At 34.2% G+C, this 19,490-nt stretch overlaps 1 protein-coding gene across 1 annotated transcript in view; it reads left to right on the forward strand.

Annotated features, from left to right (window-relative positions):
* The first annotated feature begins 13,541 nt into the window (after window positions 1-13,541).
* Window positions 13,542-19,490, forward strand: part of mmd (disintegrin and metalloproteinase domain-containing protein mind-meld) — a 2,100,572-nt gene continuing 2,094,623 nt past the window's right edge. The window contains exon 1 of the mRNA XM_089595760.1: window positions 13,542-13,827. Within this exon, the coding sequence (XP_089451886.1) occupies window positions 13,542-13,827 (286 nt within the window). The remainder of the gene's footprint in view (window positions 13,828-19,490) is intronic.

Below are 19,490 nucleotides of genomic sequence, written 5' to 3' on the forward strand. Positions count from 1 at the left end.
AAATTTGACACGTTAAAGCGTAACGTTAGAAATCTTGTCAGCCTTAAAAGTGGCTAGAAATACATTATTCTTTATAGTTTCTTTTTTATTAGGCATCAAAATGTTTGTTGAAGCCAGACCTTATTACCACATATCCTAATTTTAAATGTAATTTTATCATTCTTTATACATTGAAGGATGTTTTTCATTACATCGTTTAGTAACAGATACATCTACATTTATACATTATCTACCGAAGACGTATAACCTCATCCTTAGATATATTGACAAGAATTTTAAAAATACAATAAGCCTTTATTAATTCTTTTATACAAATTTTGTTCTACGTAACATCGTTGGTCAACGGCATCATTCAACACAAAGTTTTACTACACATTAGATCGAAAGGACATTTAATGTGATATTTGTTTTAGAATTCCTACGCTTTACCGAAAAATGGGAGTGGTAAAGCGTTTGAAATCTAAAACAGATAGTCATCATGTTACGCTGATTCAACTTCAAGATTATATATAGTAAGAAATTTTGTATATTATAGTGTAAATAAAGTTAAAATACATAAAATAAGTAACTTAAGTAAAATAACGTATTTAAGGTATAGTGAGTCATACAAATAATATTTAACTTAATCCATTGCCCTTATAGTAAGTTGTCGCTTTCTTTTCGAGTTTTTTTCTGTTACGTATACATTTTATTAACTGACTTATATCCAGCTTAAAGATCCTCTTAAAATTAGAGAGCTGTCTGACAAAAAAAAAACTCTATATCTACGATTTATTCTCAGTATCTTGTATCGCATAAGACAAGAAACTTGACAAGTCGCTGAGTTAATTTATTTACAGCTTTTGTCCTATTTATAATTATACGAATACCTTACTGAACTTTCTCGTAAGCGTTCTTACAACAACAAAAATAAGTCAAAATGATAAATCTACATTGTAATGACATATCACAAAAACTGAGATTACTTTTGATTGTCCTTGTCTTGTGTTTTTTTACATATAGAAATAAAATAGTTTATGTCAATTTTTTTACAATATTAAAAAAATTCGTTATTAATGGCCTTAAATTAAGAAGTTAGGATTCTATTGTTTTGTGTTGTATATGTCTTGTAACTTTTTTGATTTTGAGGGCTGATAGATGTGGCACATGCGTAGCTCACAACTTATTTGCACGAACACTCATAATGTTTAAAAGGCCAAGATATCCAAAAGAGATATGTACTAAATTTTGCATCCCTATAGAAAAAGTAGTACAAAACTGTGAGGGAGATGAGCAAAAATATAGTATATGATAAGTGAGATAATTATGAAGCCAGTGTCTCCAATGTCTTATCCATGGGTATCTTGTATCTTGAAGTTATTGATACATGATGCGTTTGGCTTTTCTATTCTCAGGCACTTAACGAACCTTTTATATGTAGAAAAATACAGCGGAAATAGATATCTACGAAAAGACAAAGTTTCCACTCCTAAAAGATTAGGAAGCACGTTCTAGTTGATAGTTTGCTCATGAGGAAAAAAAGTATAGTGAATTCATTAAAACTTTACTTAGCTCAATTGTCTAGAGAAACAGTGGAACTTTTAATGCTACTATGGAAAATATATGTCAAAGTGAGAAAGCCCCTGAATATTAGAATTCTGGGAAACGCAAGTTGCAAAAAATTTATGCAAACGAAAAGAGGCAGATATGCTGGCTGCAAAAAAACGATCAGATCGCATAAGCTCTCAGAAAATCAACAAAAATGAGTCCAACCTCCTGGGAATCGAGAACGCTTGTGCGCATAGCAGTACAAACAGGACGCACAATAAAACCAAAAAGCATTTATTGGAAACGAATGAAGGCCAATATGGGATTTTGAATTAAAGTAATAAATGTTCTAAATATAGCACTTCTAGACTTGACGTTTATGCGATAAGTAGAATAATCTTGAACAATAACAAAGCATCCTATATGGAGCCCAAACTATAAAGATCAATTTGAGTTCACATTGCCTCGCCAAGAACTCGCTTCTCTTGGACCATAACTCTGACAAATATAACGTTAACTGAATATACAAGAAGAGAAGTAAAATGAGACATAAATGTGCTTGCTGTTCTGATTGACTTAAGTATCTCATATGCCAATGACGAAATGCAGTACCAGAAGACTACTGCTGTGTCATTAGGCAGGAGAGCTATATTTTATATTTCATAGCTACAGAGGATAAATTCTTTGAAGACACTAAAAAACTTGCTGCAGATCGTTTTACACTAAGTTATCTGGTTGCTACCAAGGAGACTTTTTCCTATTCTCAACATACGAACAAGATCTATGGTAAAAACTATTTTCCTCGTTACGGATCTGTCCCAAGACTCTAAATATCATAAATTAACCTTTTCTTTTCTATCGGTAGGACAAGAGGGAACTTATTGTACATTTAATAGTTAAGCTAAAAAAAAATCTTTCGCAGTAATAATTAGAAATGCAAGTTAGCTTGTTACCGGGTCAAAGACACCAAGGTATGACTGATCAAAGTTAAGAGAAAAGACTGCTCTAATTATTTATCAAGAAGTAAATTTCTTATATATGAGCTCTAATATGCAAGGTTTTCTGTCCAAAACTATTTATGTTCATACACAAATCTTCAGACTGTTATCTTGACTTGTTCACAAATCTTTGCGTATTACCTTTTCTTATAACAGATAGTTCTCATGCTAAAGCTGCTCTAACTCGTGACAATTTGTGAAAAAAAATGTTATGAAATGCTTTAAATTATTGCAACAAAAATTATATTACAAGGCAGCATTCAGATAACTCTTTAAACATAACTAGTACTAAGTGATAACTGGTAGCCATTGTGCCTTGTAGTATAAACGGACTCTACACTTATGGAAAACATTGCTTCTGTGCTAAAGACAGAGGTAGTCTGGCATTTATTGGTAGTAGTTGAGTCTTAAGTGAATTTCTTAGAGGAAAATTTCCACTGCCTCTTCTCTAAGTTGAGTAAATTTTCCTACGTCTGTAACTCCTTTTTCTTTGAGAAGCAAGCTCCATTTTTTAGTGGCAACAACACTCTGGACCGCGCTCTTGTCCTATCGGCCCACGCTCTTATTGACTTAAGTACACCAGCCAAGGTTTGTCCTTCTCTAGCTTTTACTAGGACTTTTTTTATCGTGTCACGTTTTTTTTTTCTTGGCAATTCTATGACTAAGGGGAGCCTCTTCTTTCTTGCCATCATTCGTTTTTTTTTTTTTTTTTGAGGTTACAGGTCTATGCCATTTATTCGGGCTTTTTGAGGGACGCTTTTTTTGTTACGTCTGTGTGATTCTTTTGAGGGCAGTATTCAGATTTTTATTTTGCTCATGCTGACGAAAATCTTTTTTTCTCTTGTATTAAAAAGATTTTAAGGCATTTTTTTTTCTATTAGGCATAGATTCTGTTCTTTAGAAAGAACAGATTTCTTAGTCATCTCCGCTGCTTTCAGGTATTTAAGCGCAGTGTAAAGGCCATTTTTAATGAGGTTAGCAGTATTTTTATACTTCTTAGTAAGAGTTTCAACCGCTTTTCTGGGCTTACTCATTGCCAATTGAACTTATTCAACCTTTTCATTTTGCTTTGCTTTAAGCTCTCCACTATTGCTTTCCATAGATTTAAGCTTATCTTGCGTCTTATTTCTGAAGATGGTGATAATGCTTCTCTCACTGACGTTGCTACTGCTACTCAAGACACTTGTTCGTCGTTTCATATCAAGAAATGGCCATCGAATGTAGGACAGTCCCTGCTGGTTAGAAATAGTATCTCTGCGGGAGAGTGGCGACTTTCCGCTGGCACGAAGGAGAAGCATTCTTCCTTAAAAGGAGAGAGGACTGTTGCCTTAGTTTTAACTTTTTCTAAATCTTTATTTTAAAGAAAAAGGGTAGTGCTAGCCCTTGCTTATCAGAACGTCACTAACCTCGATTCAAACTTGTACCCCAGGGGATGACCTTTTTGACAAAATCCGCTGGCAGTTCCGATTCGGTAAGAGCCTGGGTGGCTACTGTAGGCTTCACGGATTCTGGAGAGGGAGAGAGGTCGTCACAGAGACACTATTTCTGACCAGCAGGGACTGACTTGTTCGTCGTTTTATATCTAGAAATGGCCATTGAATACAAATGTCTTGAGTAGTGGCAGCAACGTAAGTGGGAGGAGCAACATTACCATTTTCAGGAATACGATGCAAGATGAGCTGAATCTATAGAAAACAAAGTTGGAGAGCTCAGAACAAAGCAAAATAAAAAGGTTGAATCAGTTCAATTGGCAATAAGTATGTCTGGAAAAGCGATTGAAGCTCTGACCAAGAAGTATGGAAATACTGTTGACCTCGTCGAAAATGGCATTAACGCTGCGCTTAAATACCTGAAAGCAGCGGAGATGACTAAAAAAGTTGTTTTTCCAAAAAACAGATCTATGCTTAATAGGAAAAAAAATGCCTTAAAATCTTTTCAATACAGGAGAAAAAAAGATTTTCGTCAGCATGAGCAAAATAAAAATCTGAATATTGCCCTAAAAAGAATCACACAGACAAAACGAAAAAGGCGTCCCTCAAAAAGCCTGAATGAATGGCAAAGACCTGTAACCTCAAAAAAAAAGAAAACAAACGATGGCAAGAAAAAAGAGGCTTCCTTTAGTCATAGAATTGCCAAGAAAAAAAAAACATGACACGATAACAAAAGTCCTAGTAAAAGCTAGAGAAGGACAAACCTTGGCTAGTGTTCTTAAGTCAATAAGAGCGTGGGCCAATAAGACAAGAGCGTGGTCCAGAGTGTTGTTGCCACTAAAAAATGAAGCTTGCTTCTCAAAGCAAAAGGAGTTGCAGACGAAGGAAAATTCACTTAACATGTAGAAAACGCAGTGGCAGGTCAAGGATCAGTTGTCTCTACTGCACGAAAAATGACACTTACGATCCAACATTTGGACAGTGTTATCGAAAAAAAAGAGATCATGGAATCTATTAAAAAGATGTTTGGAAAATGTAGCCAAGGCGTAAAAGTTTCGCTGCTCAAACCAAACGCTTGAAATTAAAGAACAGCACTCATGACCTTTAACAAAACAGTCGCCACGGGAGTCAAGCACGCAGGACGGGAAAAGATTAGCTTTGTTCTTTGTCGTGTTAAAAAGGCTAGTTATGATAAGGTGTGTCAAAGGTCTGAAGTATGGTCACACATTCTATGACTGTAAAAAAAAAGACCGGTTGAAGCTGTACTTTTAATTTGGAAGCTGCAACTATCGCAAAGAAGACTGCTGTTATACTGCAAGGTGTTGCCTTTTTTAAGACAGAGGACACGAAACACGAAGGCAACAGTAGAAGCTGCTTTGTCTTCGAACAAGCACTACAAGAAGGCAAAACAAAAGCCCAATCAGTGCAAAAGTTAAGTGGCTACAATTTTTCAACGATTGTAAGCTAATGTCGACTCATGCTGCGCTAAGTTAACTTACTTATGAGCCGAAGAAAGCTTCAAGCATTTTGTGGTGCATCTTAAAATGCAGCCTACTGTGAAGTGCTTGACATGGGTGCTGGTCCTCAGAGATCCCAAGTTCCTTTCAGAACTCGATAGGATTGGCACCTGTAGCAATTATAGGCAGAATTGCTTGTTCATGCTCTGATGGCTTCATCCTAAAGTAATGCTACCACGGTTCCGGGGTGGAACTAAAGCCTCGTAGCATGAGAGGGGGGAATTAAGTGGGTATGGGTAGTCTCATAAAAAAATACACTGAGTCCTACACTTCTGCGATCTCTGCAGTATTTCTGATGCATTTCCCCTTCCTTAACATAAAAAATTACTACCACTACTTAAACTGTTGCTTCTACTACGACTACTACTGCTATTACTTCTTCTACTACTACTACCCCCACACATTCTGAGGGGGGCCACAAAGACGTGTCTCATGGCCAACAGGGACTGCTAAATTTTTCATGGCCTTTTTTTATGGACAAAGGACGAAGAGAAAGCAGGTCGAGTATAGGCACTAACGACACCAAGGACAGCAACGTGTCAGTATTTAGCAACCAGACCCAGGAGGAGCTTGCCTCTTTAGAAGAAAGTATCGCTATGCTTACAGTTAAGTGACAGCAAGTTGCTGATAAAGTCCAATCAGCAACGAAAGCCATTACAGAGACGCTACAAATAATTAACGATTAGTACGGCAACACAGTGAACGCTGTTAAAAAATGGGCTCAAAGCGGCGCTCAAGCATCTTCAAGAGGCAGAGGTGCTGAGAAAAGTATGTCTTACTGAAAAAGATGTGTGTACCAACGCTTGAAAGTCATCATTTGAATCCCTGCAGTGCAGGGAACAAAGGCGAGATAATTTTCGACGGCATGTACAGAAAAAAACCCTGAATACTGCCCTAAAGAAAAAAAACTAAGTAAAAGAGACAGTAGCCCATCAGACAGCCCTGAGAAACGCCAGCAGACTATGTCTTCAAAGAAGAAGAAAACAGGTAGTGGCAAACAAGAAAAAATTTCTCTGAATAACAAAACAAGCCAATAGAAAAGAGTGGATGCCGAAACAACAGGAGTAGTGAAGATGGCTGAAGGACAGACCTTTGCAAAGGTGCTGAGTACGATGAAGGTAAACTTTGACCCTGATAAGGCTAATGTGGCAGTTCAGAGTCACTACAAAAAAAAGAGACATACTTATTAAGGCCAAAGGTGTAGAGAATGCTACTGCATTCTCACTGCAAATTGAGAAGTCGGTAGCTGGACAGGGTACTGTCCAAATGAGCAATAGAAAAGTGACATTAGAGGTCGGAGACCTAGATGCCATTGTAGAGGAAGATGAGGTTAAATAGGCTTTTGCTAGGTTTTTTAGACATTAGAGCCAGGAGCCAGAAGAAGCTCTTTGAAAGCCAAATGCCAGAGGACAGAGGCTGGCTTTAATAAAGTTGATAAAAACATCTGCCAGACACGTAGGAAAGGAAGGCAGGTTACGAGTTGGCTTTGTAAGCTGCCAAATTTGAAGAAGGATTGAAGTAAAGAGATTTAACAAATGCCTGGGATATTAGCACGTCTTAGGCACCTATAAGGACAAAAATAGATCGAAGCTTTGCTTCCAGTGAGGAAGCTCAAACCACCAGAAAAAATAGTGTCCAGGTCCAGCACGGTGCTTCCTTAGCCCAACAACAGACAACAAGCACGAAGCAGGCAGCGGCAGCTGCCCTTTATTTACAAGAGCTCTGAAAGAGGCCAGGGATAAGGCCTAAGCAGGATTAAAATGAGGAAAAAAGGCCTTGAGTTGAAAGACAGGCTAATGTGGACCCACGCTGCGCTGGGTACTTTTTACCTATCAGCAAGGGAAAGCATTAAGCTTATAGTGGTGCTGGCTAAGGAGGTGGCCTACTATGAAGCACTAGACAAGGTGCTGGTCCTCCGGGACCCCAAGTCCTTTGCAGGACTCGAGAACATCAGCACCTCTAGCAAATGATGGCGAGTTAGCTCGTTAATGCTGTGAGACGTGATGGTCTTCCTGATGGCTTCACCCTGAAGTAATGCTAACGCAGTTACGGGGTGGATTAAAAGCCACGCGGCATTGGGGGGGGGGTTTTAGTGGGTATGGGTGGTCTAATAAAAAAAATCCACCATGTCTCACACTAACGCTTGCGGTGGGGTTTAATGCATTTCCCCTCCCTCCACGAAAAAAAAAAAAAAATAAAAAAAAAAAAAAAAAATACTACTACTCTGCTAGTTTTACAACTACTACTACTACTACTTCTACAACTTCCTGTCCACGGTATGCCTTACCTTGTCGAAGCTCGTAATGCTTGCAGCTTAGGTCAGATGAGGGGGCTTGAAACTCATAATGCATTATCCTCATTTTGTATAGAAGTTAGTGGTGGTTATTATATATTTTTTAAACGCAGGTATAACACTCTAACTACACTTACAGAAACAAACACTTGAGTTATTTTGGGTTGTGGGTGGTGGGAATTCTTTCTTGGCAAGCGTAGAGAGCTGCCTACTGAAACCTTTACTGTACACGATCACAAAGATCATTAATCCTAGAAATAGAGACACCTTATAATAAGTTTATAAAGGAAATAGTGAGGGATGCACAGAATCGAAGACATCAAAAAGAAGAATCTACATACCAAGCTCATACAAAAGTTCTATGAGGTGCACTAGAGAAAACAGCAACTGCCAAACGGACAGTTAACTGTTTATAGCTGTTCAAGAAGCTTGGAGAGGAAAAGAAAATCTAAAATTGTAATGAGTGATTCATACGTACATACTTTTTTAAGTAGGCGTGGGGGCACTAGCAACAAATTGAGACAATCGATAAGGCCCGTGTAATGCCAAGTCACTACTTCTAATTTAGCTGTACGTCTTGCAAATAAAAAAGACGCACTGAACTGGCTGATCTAGGCTTACTACTATTAATAGGGCAACGAAATTCATACTTTCCAGTGTATCACTTACGCCAGTGTATTATATCAGATCCTCTGCTCCAGTTATGCGTGGGTCTGCTTGTTGCTTCTCTCTTTGGGACACTTCTTATATTCTTACACAAATGTTGACTACACACAAACACTACCTCAGAACTAGTAACATAATGCCAAGATAGTTGCTACTGGTGAGATTAAGAAACAATGGTGACTAACTGCCAGCATACGCTAAGAGTACCCTTTTTGGTAGTGAATAGGGCTTGTCCACTAGTTTTCACCCGTTCCAGATCCTTATTTTTTGAAAACGGATAGTGTGGACGTTTCTTAATCAATACGTCAATGAAAAGATACCAAGATAAAGAACGTCTTTGTAAAAGTAGAATCACAGTCACCTTTCTAAGGGACTCTGACAGTAGTTCTGATCTACTGCAAGCCCAGGTTACTGTCACATACCCTACGGATTCTGAAGCAAGTGCATGCAAAGACGTGGGTAATAATCAGCAGGGACCCTTACATATTTCATGGCCCTTTATAGATGAATGATGGTGATTGAGCAATACAAGATTTGGCAACAACGCAAGCAAAGATTGTATCGTAATCACCTTCAGCCACTAAAAACAAGAAAAAGTTGACTATATGATCCAAAGCGTTGTTGAGCTCACAGTGAGAAGGGTTTCAAAAGTAGAACAATTTAAGTTTGCTCAGAGTAAGAAAGAAAAAATTCTTGAGGACATTAACCAATGATTGGGTAACATTGCCATAGTTATTAGGATTTGACTCAAAGCTGCCCGTAACTAACTAATAGCAGCAGAATACTAAAAAAAAAAGTCCGTCAACACTAAGATAGGCAAATTAGTTACTGATAGAGAACTTTTAAATCACTATATTACATACAGAAAAAAATATGCATTTATTTAAAAGTCCACAGTAAAACACCAAACTGTGATTTTACAAAAGTAAAATAAGTCAAGAGGATCAAAATTCTTATAAACAGTCCTGAACAAATCCTAAACCCTGCATTCCCCAAGATGAAGTGAGCAGATGGAGGTTGACTAAAAGAAGTTTTCCTAAACAACAATTCATGAAGGTGGCCAAAAGGCAGGCCCTCGCCAATGTTTCTAGTTAATAAAGATAAATTTTGGATCCTAACGAGGCTGATGTAGCTGTCTAAGGTATTATTACGGTGTTTGTTGAACGTGCCGTTCTGCTCCCAATTGTTTCCATGATTTCTTGAGGTTTTGTGCATAAGCACACGATCAGTAAGAGCTAATTTAGAAGTGAGAATAAAAACTCCAAAGTCAGGTGTTAGTTTGAGCAACGTTTCGTTGGTCTTAACGCCAACCTCATCAGGCTCAGTCTATATCGTTAAGACGGTCATTACAGAGTCTGTAACGACCGTCTTAACGATATAGACTGAGCCTGATGAGGTTGGCGTTAAGACCAACGAAACGTTGCTCAAACTAACACCTGACTTTGGAGTTTTTATTCTCTTTCCTAAATTAGCTCTTACTGATCGTGTGCTTATGCACAAAACCTCAAGAAATCATGTCTAAGGTATTGTTGCTACAAAAAAAAGACACACTTATTAAAGCTAAAGAAGTAAGAGATATGGTTGTGCTCTTACAGACAACAGAAAAGTCTAAACTAAAAGTGGTAGTAACTGGCAAGAGATAATGACTCTAGAGGCTTGACACCTACATGCCTTAGCCAAAGAAGGAGAGGGCAAAGAGGCAATGGTATGAGCTTTTAGACAAAAATACCATGAGCCCAAAATATCGTTGTTAAAACTTAACCTTAGATGACAGAAAATTATACTAATGACGGTCGATGGATCTACTGCAGGAAAATAAAGTACATATAGAAAGATTGAAAATTAGCCTTGTATATTCCTGAATCCAGAAAAAAACAGTGGAAAGCTAATATAGTCATCTGGGATATGGACATGGCTCTGTTGACTGTAAAAAAAAGGCCAGAAAATAAACGTTTTAGTTGAGTACAATGCTTCTTCGAACTAATGGCAAATCATGTAGTAGAGCTGGCAAAAAATGCAGCCTACGTAGAAGAGCTAAACATAAGTGAGAATTCTTGGAAATACTAATTTCTTTTTAGGACTTGTAAGGATTAACACTTCTTCACTGAAAAAATTTAGGACAGGATGAATTACTGTGGGAACGTAGGGTGCACCCCCTCCTGGTCCATATGACCGTTTTCCTCTTCGGAGCGCACAACTTGCCCCGAGTCATGGCCAGCGTTGTTATAATTTTTGCGAAAATACTGTTTAACATGCAATAGATGAAAATCCGTACACTTATGTTTAAAACTGACTTAATATTCTGAAATACAGTGAACGGTAAATAATTCTCTAGTTTTTAGCTTTTTTATTTGAGTGTTAACTACAATAATTATAATACTTACTAAATATAATCGGTACAATCATAATGTTTTCAATCTTTTTTAAACAATAGATAAGGTTTGTTTGTAAACTAATCGTTGTGTGTGAGCCTTTTTTCTTAATAAGTATAACTACCCAAACAAGCATGAAAATACTTTCCAAATGTTATCTCAGTATAACCATGTAGATAAAACGAAACTTTTTTGTTTTTTACTTTTATTTCAAGAATCTCACTGAATTCTTTTTTTGTGTTATTTAGTTAAACAACCACGCCTATTCCTACTTTATATGTCATATTACAAATAGTAATTTAATTTACATGTACAACTTTTTATTTTTATTTATATTTTGCACAACATCTTTATCGTAATCTTAAGCTTTGTGCATTATATTACACATCCTGAACAAATTTGTAATTGTAATCATTATTTATAAGTTTTTTGAGAGAGCAGTTGAGTTTACAGTAGATTTAATTTCCTTATGTCGGGACTTAAAGTGCATACACCAAATATTAATACTTTGCCCATTTAATAACAGTATCACGGGGTAATAGGGCAAAAAACAAAAGTTGAGCCTTAACACATGGAATAGTCTTATATACAATGCATTATGATCTTTAATTAAGCCCTTAAATATTTGTAAGTAACATAAAATTAATCTTGGTGAAACAAGAATATCTAAGATTTGACGTATGTATTTGAATAGTTTCCAATGTTTATCATTTCTAGAAATTAAATGACCCACTATCAAGCCAAAATATCGTACTAACGTTAAAGTTTCTGAAGCATTCGTTTTAGATTCAAGTTTATCAGTCAATTTATTAAATCTTTTTCTCGTTTGTTTATTTGTTGCTTTATCGTTATCGAAATTGAGGATCAAATTCTTCAAAGCCTGTAATGTACAGTAACGTTTTACAAGTACAAAATGATTGAGAATAGCAGACATCAAATATACGCAAACACCTTCCAGCATATCGTTCATAAGGTCAACGCTAACATTATACACGTTACATGAAAATCTTTAATTTTATGGAAAGTGAAAGGTTCTGTAATTCCAGTTAAAGACAAATTTAAGTTTTCTAAGTCTTGTTTATGATTTTCTTTTGTTATTTGTTTCTCTGGATTTGTAATGGTGCTTGTTTCAGTTTCTTTACAATTCAGTTTACAAAATCTACAAAAATACGTCACTTTAAAATACTCTATGAAGCTAAAAATAAAGTTTCATATTAAGTTATTACCGAGAACTGAAAGTAATCGAAATTTGACAGTGACAAATTTATCCCCAAGAGAAACTGTAACTCTCCCTGATTGAAAAAAATTAATTTTAATTATCATAGCTGAAAAAATACGATCGTTGCCAAATTTTTCAATATTCGTTGAGTGTACAAGACCAGCAAAAAGTATGCTGCTGAATTGTGATTCTATATGTACAGAAAGACATTTTATTGTAGCATAGATAGTACCGAACTTATTATTACCTGCATGGCTCCCTAATGCATTGTGAGTTTTAATATCATAAAAAAAAAATTAGAGGTGGAACAATACTATCATTATTTTTAGAACAGATTTCAGACCATTGTTTTGTGTAAGTAATATTAGAAATTACGATTTTGTCTGAGTTCCACTTCTTCATATATTGTAAGATGTCACGAAGTGTATTTTTTATTACTGAAAATATTTTTAGGGTCTATCTAAAAGGTACGTGTTCTTGATATGCCGGTTTTGTGACAATTTGTTTTTATTACCAATATTAATTTGTTTATAATATTCACCATTTTTTTATTGTTGACAATCAATAAAACTTCTTTGTTTCAAAATCGAGAATCTCTTTGACTCTGTCAAAAGCTATCAAACACTCAGTAGCGTAGCGAGAGGAGGGGTGGAGGTGCGGAATGCCCTGGTTGGCACTACTGAGGGGGTGGCAGGTTTTTTATTTTATAATTGGTAAAAAAATGTACATTTACATTATTTAAGTATTCTGTATATTTAATTATATATTTAAGTGTATGCCTTAACTGAGACAAAATACTTTTAAATAAACCGCCAATACAAGAGATTTGAAGCCTTTAATTTACTTGTGGCTCCCTCTGTTACACTTCTTCTACATACCTATAATTACTCTGTGCTTACTGGAGTCTGGACTTATTCGTGATGCATATTGCACGATCTGTATCATCTGGTATATGTTATAGTGAGTATGTGCTCTAAGGTGTTGCGTGGATCAAACAAGAACAGAGTTTTATTTGTAGTTATAGCGAACCTTTTGTAATATTAAAAGATTTAAGACACTCGGAAAACAATCCAATATTTAAAAAAAGCTGACGCACTGTGAGAAAAAGTATGGATAAACCCTGAGGAGTGGAGCTAAAAAAGTCATAAAAGGAGCGGTATAATTAAGTGTGCTAGAAAATTCAGCCAGCCTATATTTACTTTTGTTAGTGAATCCGAACTTTCAAACAATCATTTCAAATCAGGTATCGTGTCAAAATTTGTTTGTTAATATTACAGCTTACGTATTTACTTATAATTAAACTGAGACTACGATTAAACTTAATTCAACGCGATAATGAATAATAATAGGGTTTTTATGAAGGGGAGTAAACATGCACAAGAAAGCTAAGTGCTGAGTACAAACAGAGCTTATTTCTGATTTACCTGCAAGATTTCATTTGTGTACATAAAGTACCCTTGTTTTTGTTTACATTTGTATTACTGGCATGTTTATACACAGTCTACTGTTACGTTACGGTATGTGGATTACAGTTCTTCATTCTACGCAAATACAAGAAGTGAAAACCAGACCTCAGCAATTACACGAGTTGGATGTCAAGTATTCATTTCTCACACCAACTAACTTACTGAATAAAGAGTACAAGTGTGTATTTAAAGAAGAGCCAGATGTCATCGATGTCAAAGAGTTTGGAATTGAGAGAGAACGATTACGTAATTTCGTTACCGCAGCTGATCTGAAAGATCAAAAGACCATCATGAAAGGACCACTTGAGCTGCTAGAAATCATTCAGGAGTATAGTCATGGTATTTGTGCTTCCAACGTTGTAATTATGCTTCGCATTTTTTTGACTATAGCAATCAGTGTTGCTACATGTGAACGTAGCTTCTTAAAGCTAAAGTTAATAAAAAATTATTTGAGGTCTACCATGTTAGGTTAATATCATTTTTTTATATTATAGATTTACATCTGTAGACTTAGACTCAGACATGATTTCTACTTTTATTTGTGAATCAAAAAATATTATTATTCTATATTTGCCTTTATATAATAATAATATATTATATTATTATAATAATAAAATAGCACAATAACAATAATAACGATAGTAATAATAATAATAATAATAATAATAATATTTTAATGTTGTCACAAGGGCAGCAAACTATGGTTCCGCCCTGGGCACCCCCGCTGCAAACTTTATACACTTTTTTTTTCTTCAAAATATGTAATACATTATCCACAGCTACTGCAAAGTGATGTTTCAAATTAGATTGAATGTATATGTAATTATTTTTTAAACAATTTTTATCTGCAAGCTTAGATCTGCATGTAGCATTTATAAAAGAGTAAGGATGCTATTAAAAATAAATTTAATATCCATTGTATGCAGCATAAGAAAGAAAGGCCAAAAATAAGTTGACAAAACTTTAACGATTATTAATCCTTTACAATATGAAGCAGTTTAACAAATAGACAATTAACATTTTCATTATAATCTAATTTAAAATGCCTTTGTTTTCTATCTTACACCTCTTTAGCGCTCTTATTTTAATTAAATGTTTTACGTAATCAGTGATTTAAGCACTTTTGTTTAAACAATTTCAACGTCATAAGCACTGTTCAGACTTTTGCCTTATGTTAAAATACTAAATAGTAAGGCTAATCAGTAAAAATTTTTTAACGGATTTGTTAAATTCATAATGTACACATCTAGCAGATTATTGTAATGCCTTGACAAATTTACTATCTGTTGGAAAAACTCTTGTCAGATTGACTTTAAAAATCAACTGTTGCATGATTGACCATACGTAATCGCAAACGTCTGGCCATCTATCCAAGTCTACTAAGCACTTAAAGCATGCTTCAACTGCTTCAAATGGATCAGTGAACAAACACTTTGGTTGGTTAATGGTTACGTAGATGTTTTGAATGCGATCCACTTTACCTTCAAAAATTATGTACGGGTAACTGTGAATAACGCTTACCTCAACGTGCAAAATAAAAAAATTTGATACAATTTCTTTAGGTACTCGCACAGATTTTACATTGGCAAGTCTTACGAACTTTTTTAAAGACACGTATAGTGGCTAGAAGTAACAGTGCTGTATCGTATAATTTTTTTTTGTAATGAAAAGTTATGTATACTTGTACCTTATGTCCATTAATAAATATTTATAAAGATACTATTTTTTGCTATGTTTACTTTCTTTCAGTTGATTTTTGTGAGCTTTAACGAATTCAATGACTTCTTTAAATCTTAAATGTATACAATAATCAACGACTTTGCTTGCTAAATCCAGCCAATTATGCATATAAGATTTATTACATGCAAATTTTTAGAACGAAGTTCTTTATGTCGCGTACTCGGGGGGCTGGAATTTTAAAACCGACAGATTTTTTGAAACGGAAGTGGCTTACCTGAAGTCTCTTCCTCTCAAGTTTCCCCTCTTACCCTGTCCCCCTCTCTTACTGTTCTCTACACACTTCCCCTCCACCCACTATATATGTATATCTGCCAACCGTGCCGTGTTACTCTTCTGCACACCTTTGCCCACCGTTTCCCCTCACACTTCCAAGCAATTAATTTTAAAACAAATTTTAATTTTATTTTCTTACAGTAATTTTCCTTTAACTTAAAAATTTTTTTTTTTACCATTCTTAGAAAAAAAAAAAAAAAATACTTTTTACTTTAGAGATTTAAACCCTCGACCTTCTGCATTTGAGTCCAGTACCTTACCCACTCTGCTACGAGCGCTGCTAAATATAGAAACTCGGTTTCTTGTAATTATCATGTGGTTCATAACTATAATATTCCATTTTTATATGCATTCACTGATAATACATTCAATTCATGATAAATTGTGTATTTGTTTTTTAAATAATACATCTAAAAAAAAGAATGAAAAGAAAATAATGAAATAAAATAAAATAAAATATAAAAAAAAAACGAGACATGACAACAACAAAAAAAAGGGAATGAAAAATATAAGATTAAATAGAAAAATAAACAAAGAAATGGAATAAAGAAAGTACGAAAGAATAAAAATAAATAGAATAATTAAATAAAAATTAATAAAAGAAAATACGAAAGAATAAAAAAAAAAATTAATGAAATTAAATATGGAAAAAAATACATAAAATATGAAAAAAAGGAAATTAAATTAAGTTAAATTAGACAAGAAATGAAAACCAAAAATAAAATAAATAAATAAAATATAAAGGGAATTAAAACAACAAACCAGGAGGGATAAATGGGACACAATTTCTCGGGTAACAAAGGGGTTGCCAGATCTGTAGGAAGAACAAAGCTCTATAAACGTTAGCACTGCATGCATGTAGTTCACTAAACAAAAACTTGAAAAACAAATAAAAAAAAAAAAAAAAACAGTTTAGTACTCCCGATGGTTGCACTTTGTGAGAACGTTGTGCGTAAATACAGTACTCACGAAGTTCAACCATCGTGAGTACTCAACAATTTTTTATTTTTTTTGTTATTCGTTTTTCAAGTGTTTGTTTAGTGAACTACATGAATGCAGTACTAACGTTTATAGAGCTTCGTTCTTCCTATGGGTCTGGCAACCCCCTTGTTACCTGAGAAATTGTGTTATTAAACTCATGTCATGTTTAAAGAACTTTGTTCTTATCTTGGATCCCATGACCCATTTATCCCCCCTGATTTGTTGTTTTTTTCTTTTGTAATTATAGCAAAGTTATTCTCTGGCTAAAATGTCACATTGAAAGTAAAAAAAAAAAAAATTGAAAATTATTCAATTATACGGAAAATAATCTTACAAAAAGGAACGTCAGACACACATTAAACATTATAAATTACAATAGTTAGCTGATGTTAAACGTACTAAGCTTTTTCCAAAGGGAGATTGATGCATGGATAAGTATTAGAATAATAATTAAGCGATAATTTATTGTCTTTTCCTCGAGTGGTAATTAAAAAATCTGACGTTTTTTGTGTGTTGCATACCAATCTTAAATAATATCCTCTACAGCGTGAATATCATCAGTATTATTGAGTCGGGAATGTTTTTCAAGACCTACGTAAACGAATAACAAATATATTAAGCATGAAAATAAATGTTGTGGAAGTGAAAAAACGACGTATTTTAACACTAAAAATTATTAAATACCTCTATTTTATTCACTCGCTGATGATCGTTGGTTCACTGTATGACTGTATTGGCAGCAGGTGTTGTGTATATATATATATATATATATATATATATATATATATATTGGCATACTTTAATTTACTTCTAAGATGTATATAGTGTTATACAAGACACCAGCTAAACTAATTTTTTTTTTTGGTGTAACATTTACACGAGATGGAGTTTCAAAAATTATTGATTTTTTAGTAGGAAATAATTTAACTATTTTGCTTCGTAGTTTTATAAGATCAATTTGTAAGATGCTACAAAACGTAAGGAATATATTAGTTGTCGTATTATACATTATAGTTCTTGTATACGTTTTCCAGAAAAAAAAGATGATTAAATAAATCTAATTTAATTAATAACTGCTGAAAATCTGCTCTATTTTGCCCATGTTTATATAAAAATTAAAATTGATAAATGACTGAGTACGTTTTTAAGGTTTTTAAAACTAATTAGACTTTTAATTTAATAAGGGTTTAATAAAATTTTTTGATTCTTGAATGATTGTAAGCTTGTGTATTTTGATAATTATAATATGCAAGCTACACTAAAAGTAGAAAATAGTCTTAAAATCTTAGTATTTTTAAAAAATTTTTTTTTCATTATGTAGACATAAAATGATTCATATCCTTAAGTACCTTATTTTATTTATCTCAATAGATTTCGATTTTAATTATTAAATAATGTACCAAAATGATAACTTAACTGACTTAAAATTATAGTCCTCATTTTATCTAAGACTATAATATCTTTTAGCCTCAAATAATCGATACCCTGTTTTACTCTTAATCTTTTCAATACTATCTTTATGCTTTACGTACTATTAAGTAAGTGACACAAATCATTTTCTTCATACACAGGAATATCTAAAATACAAATTCTTCAATAGCTTAAGGACTTACTTTTTTGAAATTTACGACTGATGAAACTGTCAAAAAGTTAACTGAAACATTAAAAATATTTATTATGAATTTAAAAATAATAATTTTGATACCATTCGTCATATTAACTAAATGTGCCTTATCAATATTTCCCACGTCTTCTACAAGAACATTTTTAAGAATGTCCTTATGCGATACAGCTTCTTTAGTGAAAGAATAGTCTGATATAAATTTTATGAACTTCTTACGAGCAATATGAGTATTTAGTATCTCCACCAACTGAGTTTGAGACAATAAAAAAAATAAAAAGTTTTCAACACCCTTATATGCATGGAAAAACACGATTAGAAAATCACAACAATGATTGAAAATTTTTGGTGTCAAAACATATGAGACAAAAGCAAGTGTGGCTTGTCTTACTGGGAGTGAATTTTTTCGAAGATTAAATACTTAATGTCAATAGTTTAGAAGACAAATCACACGCAATAAGTACTGTACTGCTTACTGTCAAGGATTTAAGGTTATATGTATGGTTGTATTCCTTTTATTACTAAGTCGGTTTGAATTTATGAAAGGGTGTCTATATAGCGATTAAAAATAGTATACGCAAAATTTAAAAACAGCGTAAGATTTTCTCACATTTTCAGGAGCAGATTCCGATATCTTTTCGAAACTATCATGTACGATACGTTCAAGGTTGTGTATGTAACTACTACCTACAACAATTGCGCTTGCAAATAAGTATCGTATGTTGTGAATTTTTTTATATATGTACGATGACTTTTAGCGTATACGCTGTGCATTTTACATGCTTTTAACGTTCTTTGATTCACCGATCCACAACATCTGGAGTTATCCACTTTTTTTTCACACCCATATTTACTGGACCTATATCACGTATCCTGCAAAAGCGCAAATATATAAAAAATAAGAAAGGACGATAGAGCCATACTGGCGAGGCCGTTGTCAAGATCGCGGTCATCAGTAAAGAGCTCACTGTCTAATATGAGGTCAGTGGAATGAAGTTGCTGCTTATGGTGGGTGGCATGACAGCTGACAAGGTAGTTGTTAAACTCTTCATGCATCTAGAGTATCGTATTATCAGGTGTCCCGTGCTCCAGGATGGCTTTGAGCATTAAGTCATGGTAGCTTTAGTCTAGGGAGTTGTGCACGAAGCACTTACGATGGCACTTGTCGTTCTCCCAAGTGTCTAGCTCCCATTAGTACTCGGATAGTCCCATGTATGTTGTACGAAAAGCATTGACGTACGTTGTATTGTTTGCATCTTTACTATCATATATATAATTATGTACATGTAAGTAGTGTGTACTTAACCTCTAAAGTAGCGTATGTGATAGGCAAAGGTTAAGAATTGAGATCAGACACTACTCCTGGAAATGTGAAAACAGTGATCAC

The sequence above is a fragment of the Copidosoma floridanum genome, unplaced genomic scaffold (assembly GCF_036245765.1).
Source record: "Copidosoma floridanum isolate Cflo_tuat_1 unplaced genomic scaffold, Cflo_Japanese_pri ptg000027l, whole genome shotgun sequence".
NCBI classification, from domain to species: Eukaryota; Metazoa; Arthropoda; class Insecta; order Hymenoptera; family Encyrtidae; genus Copidosoma; species Copidosoma floridanum.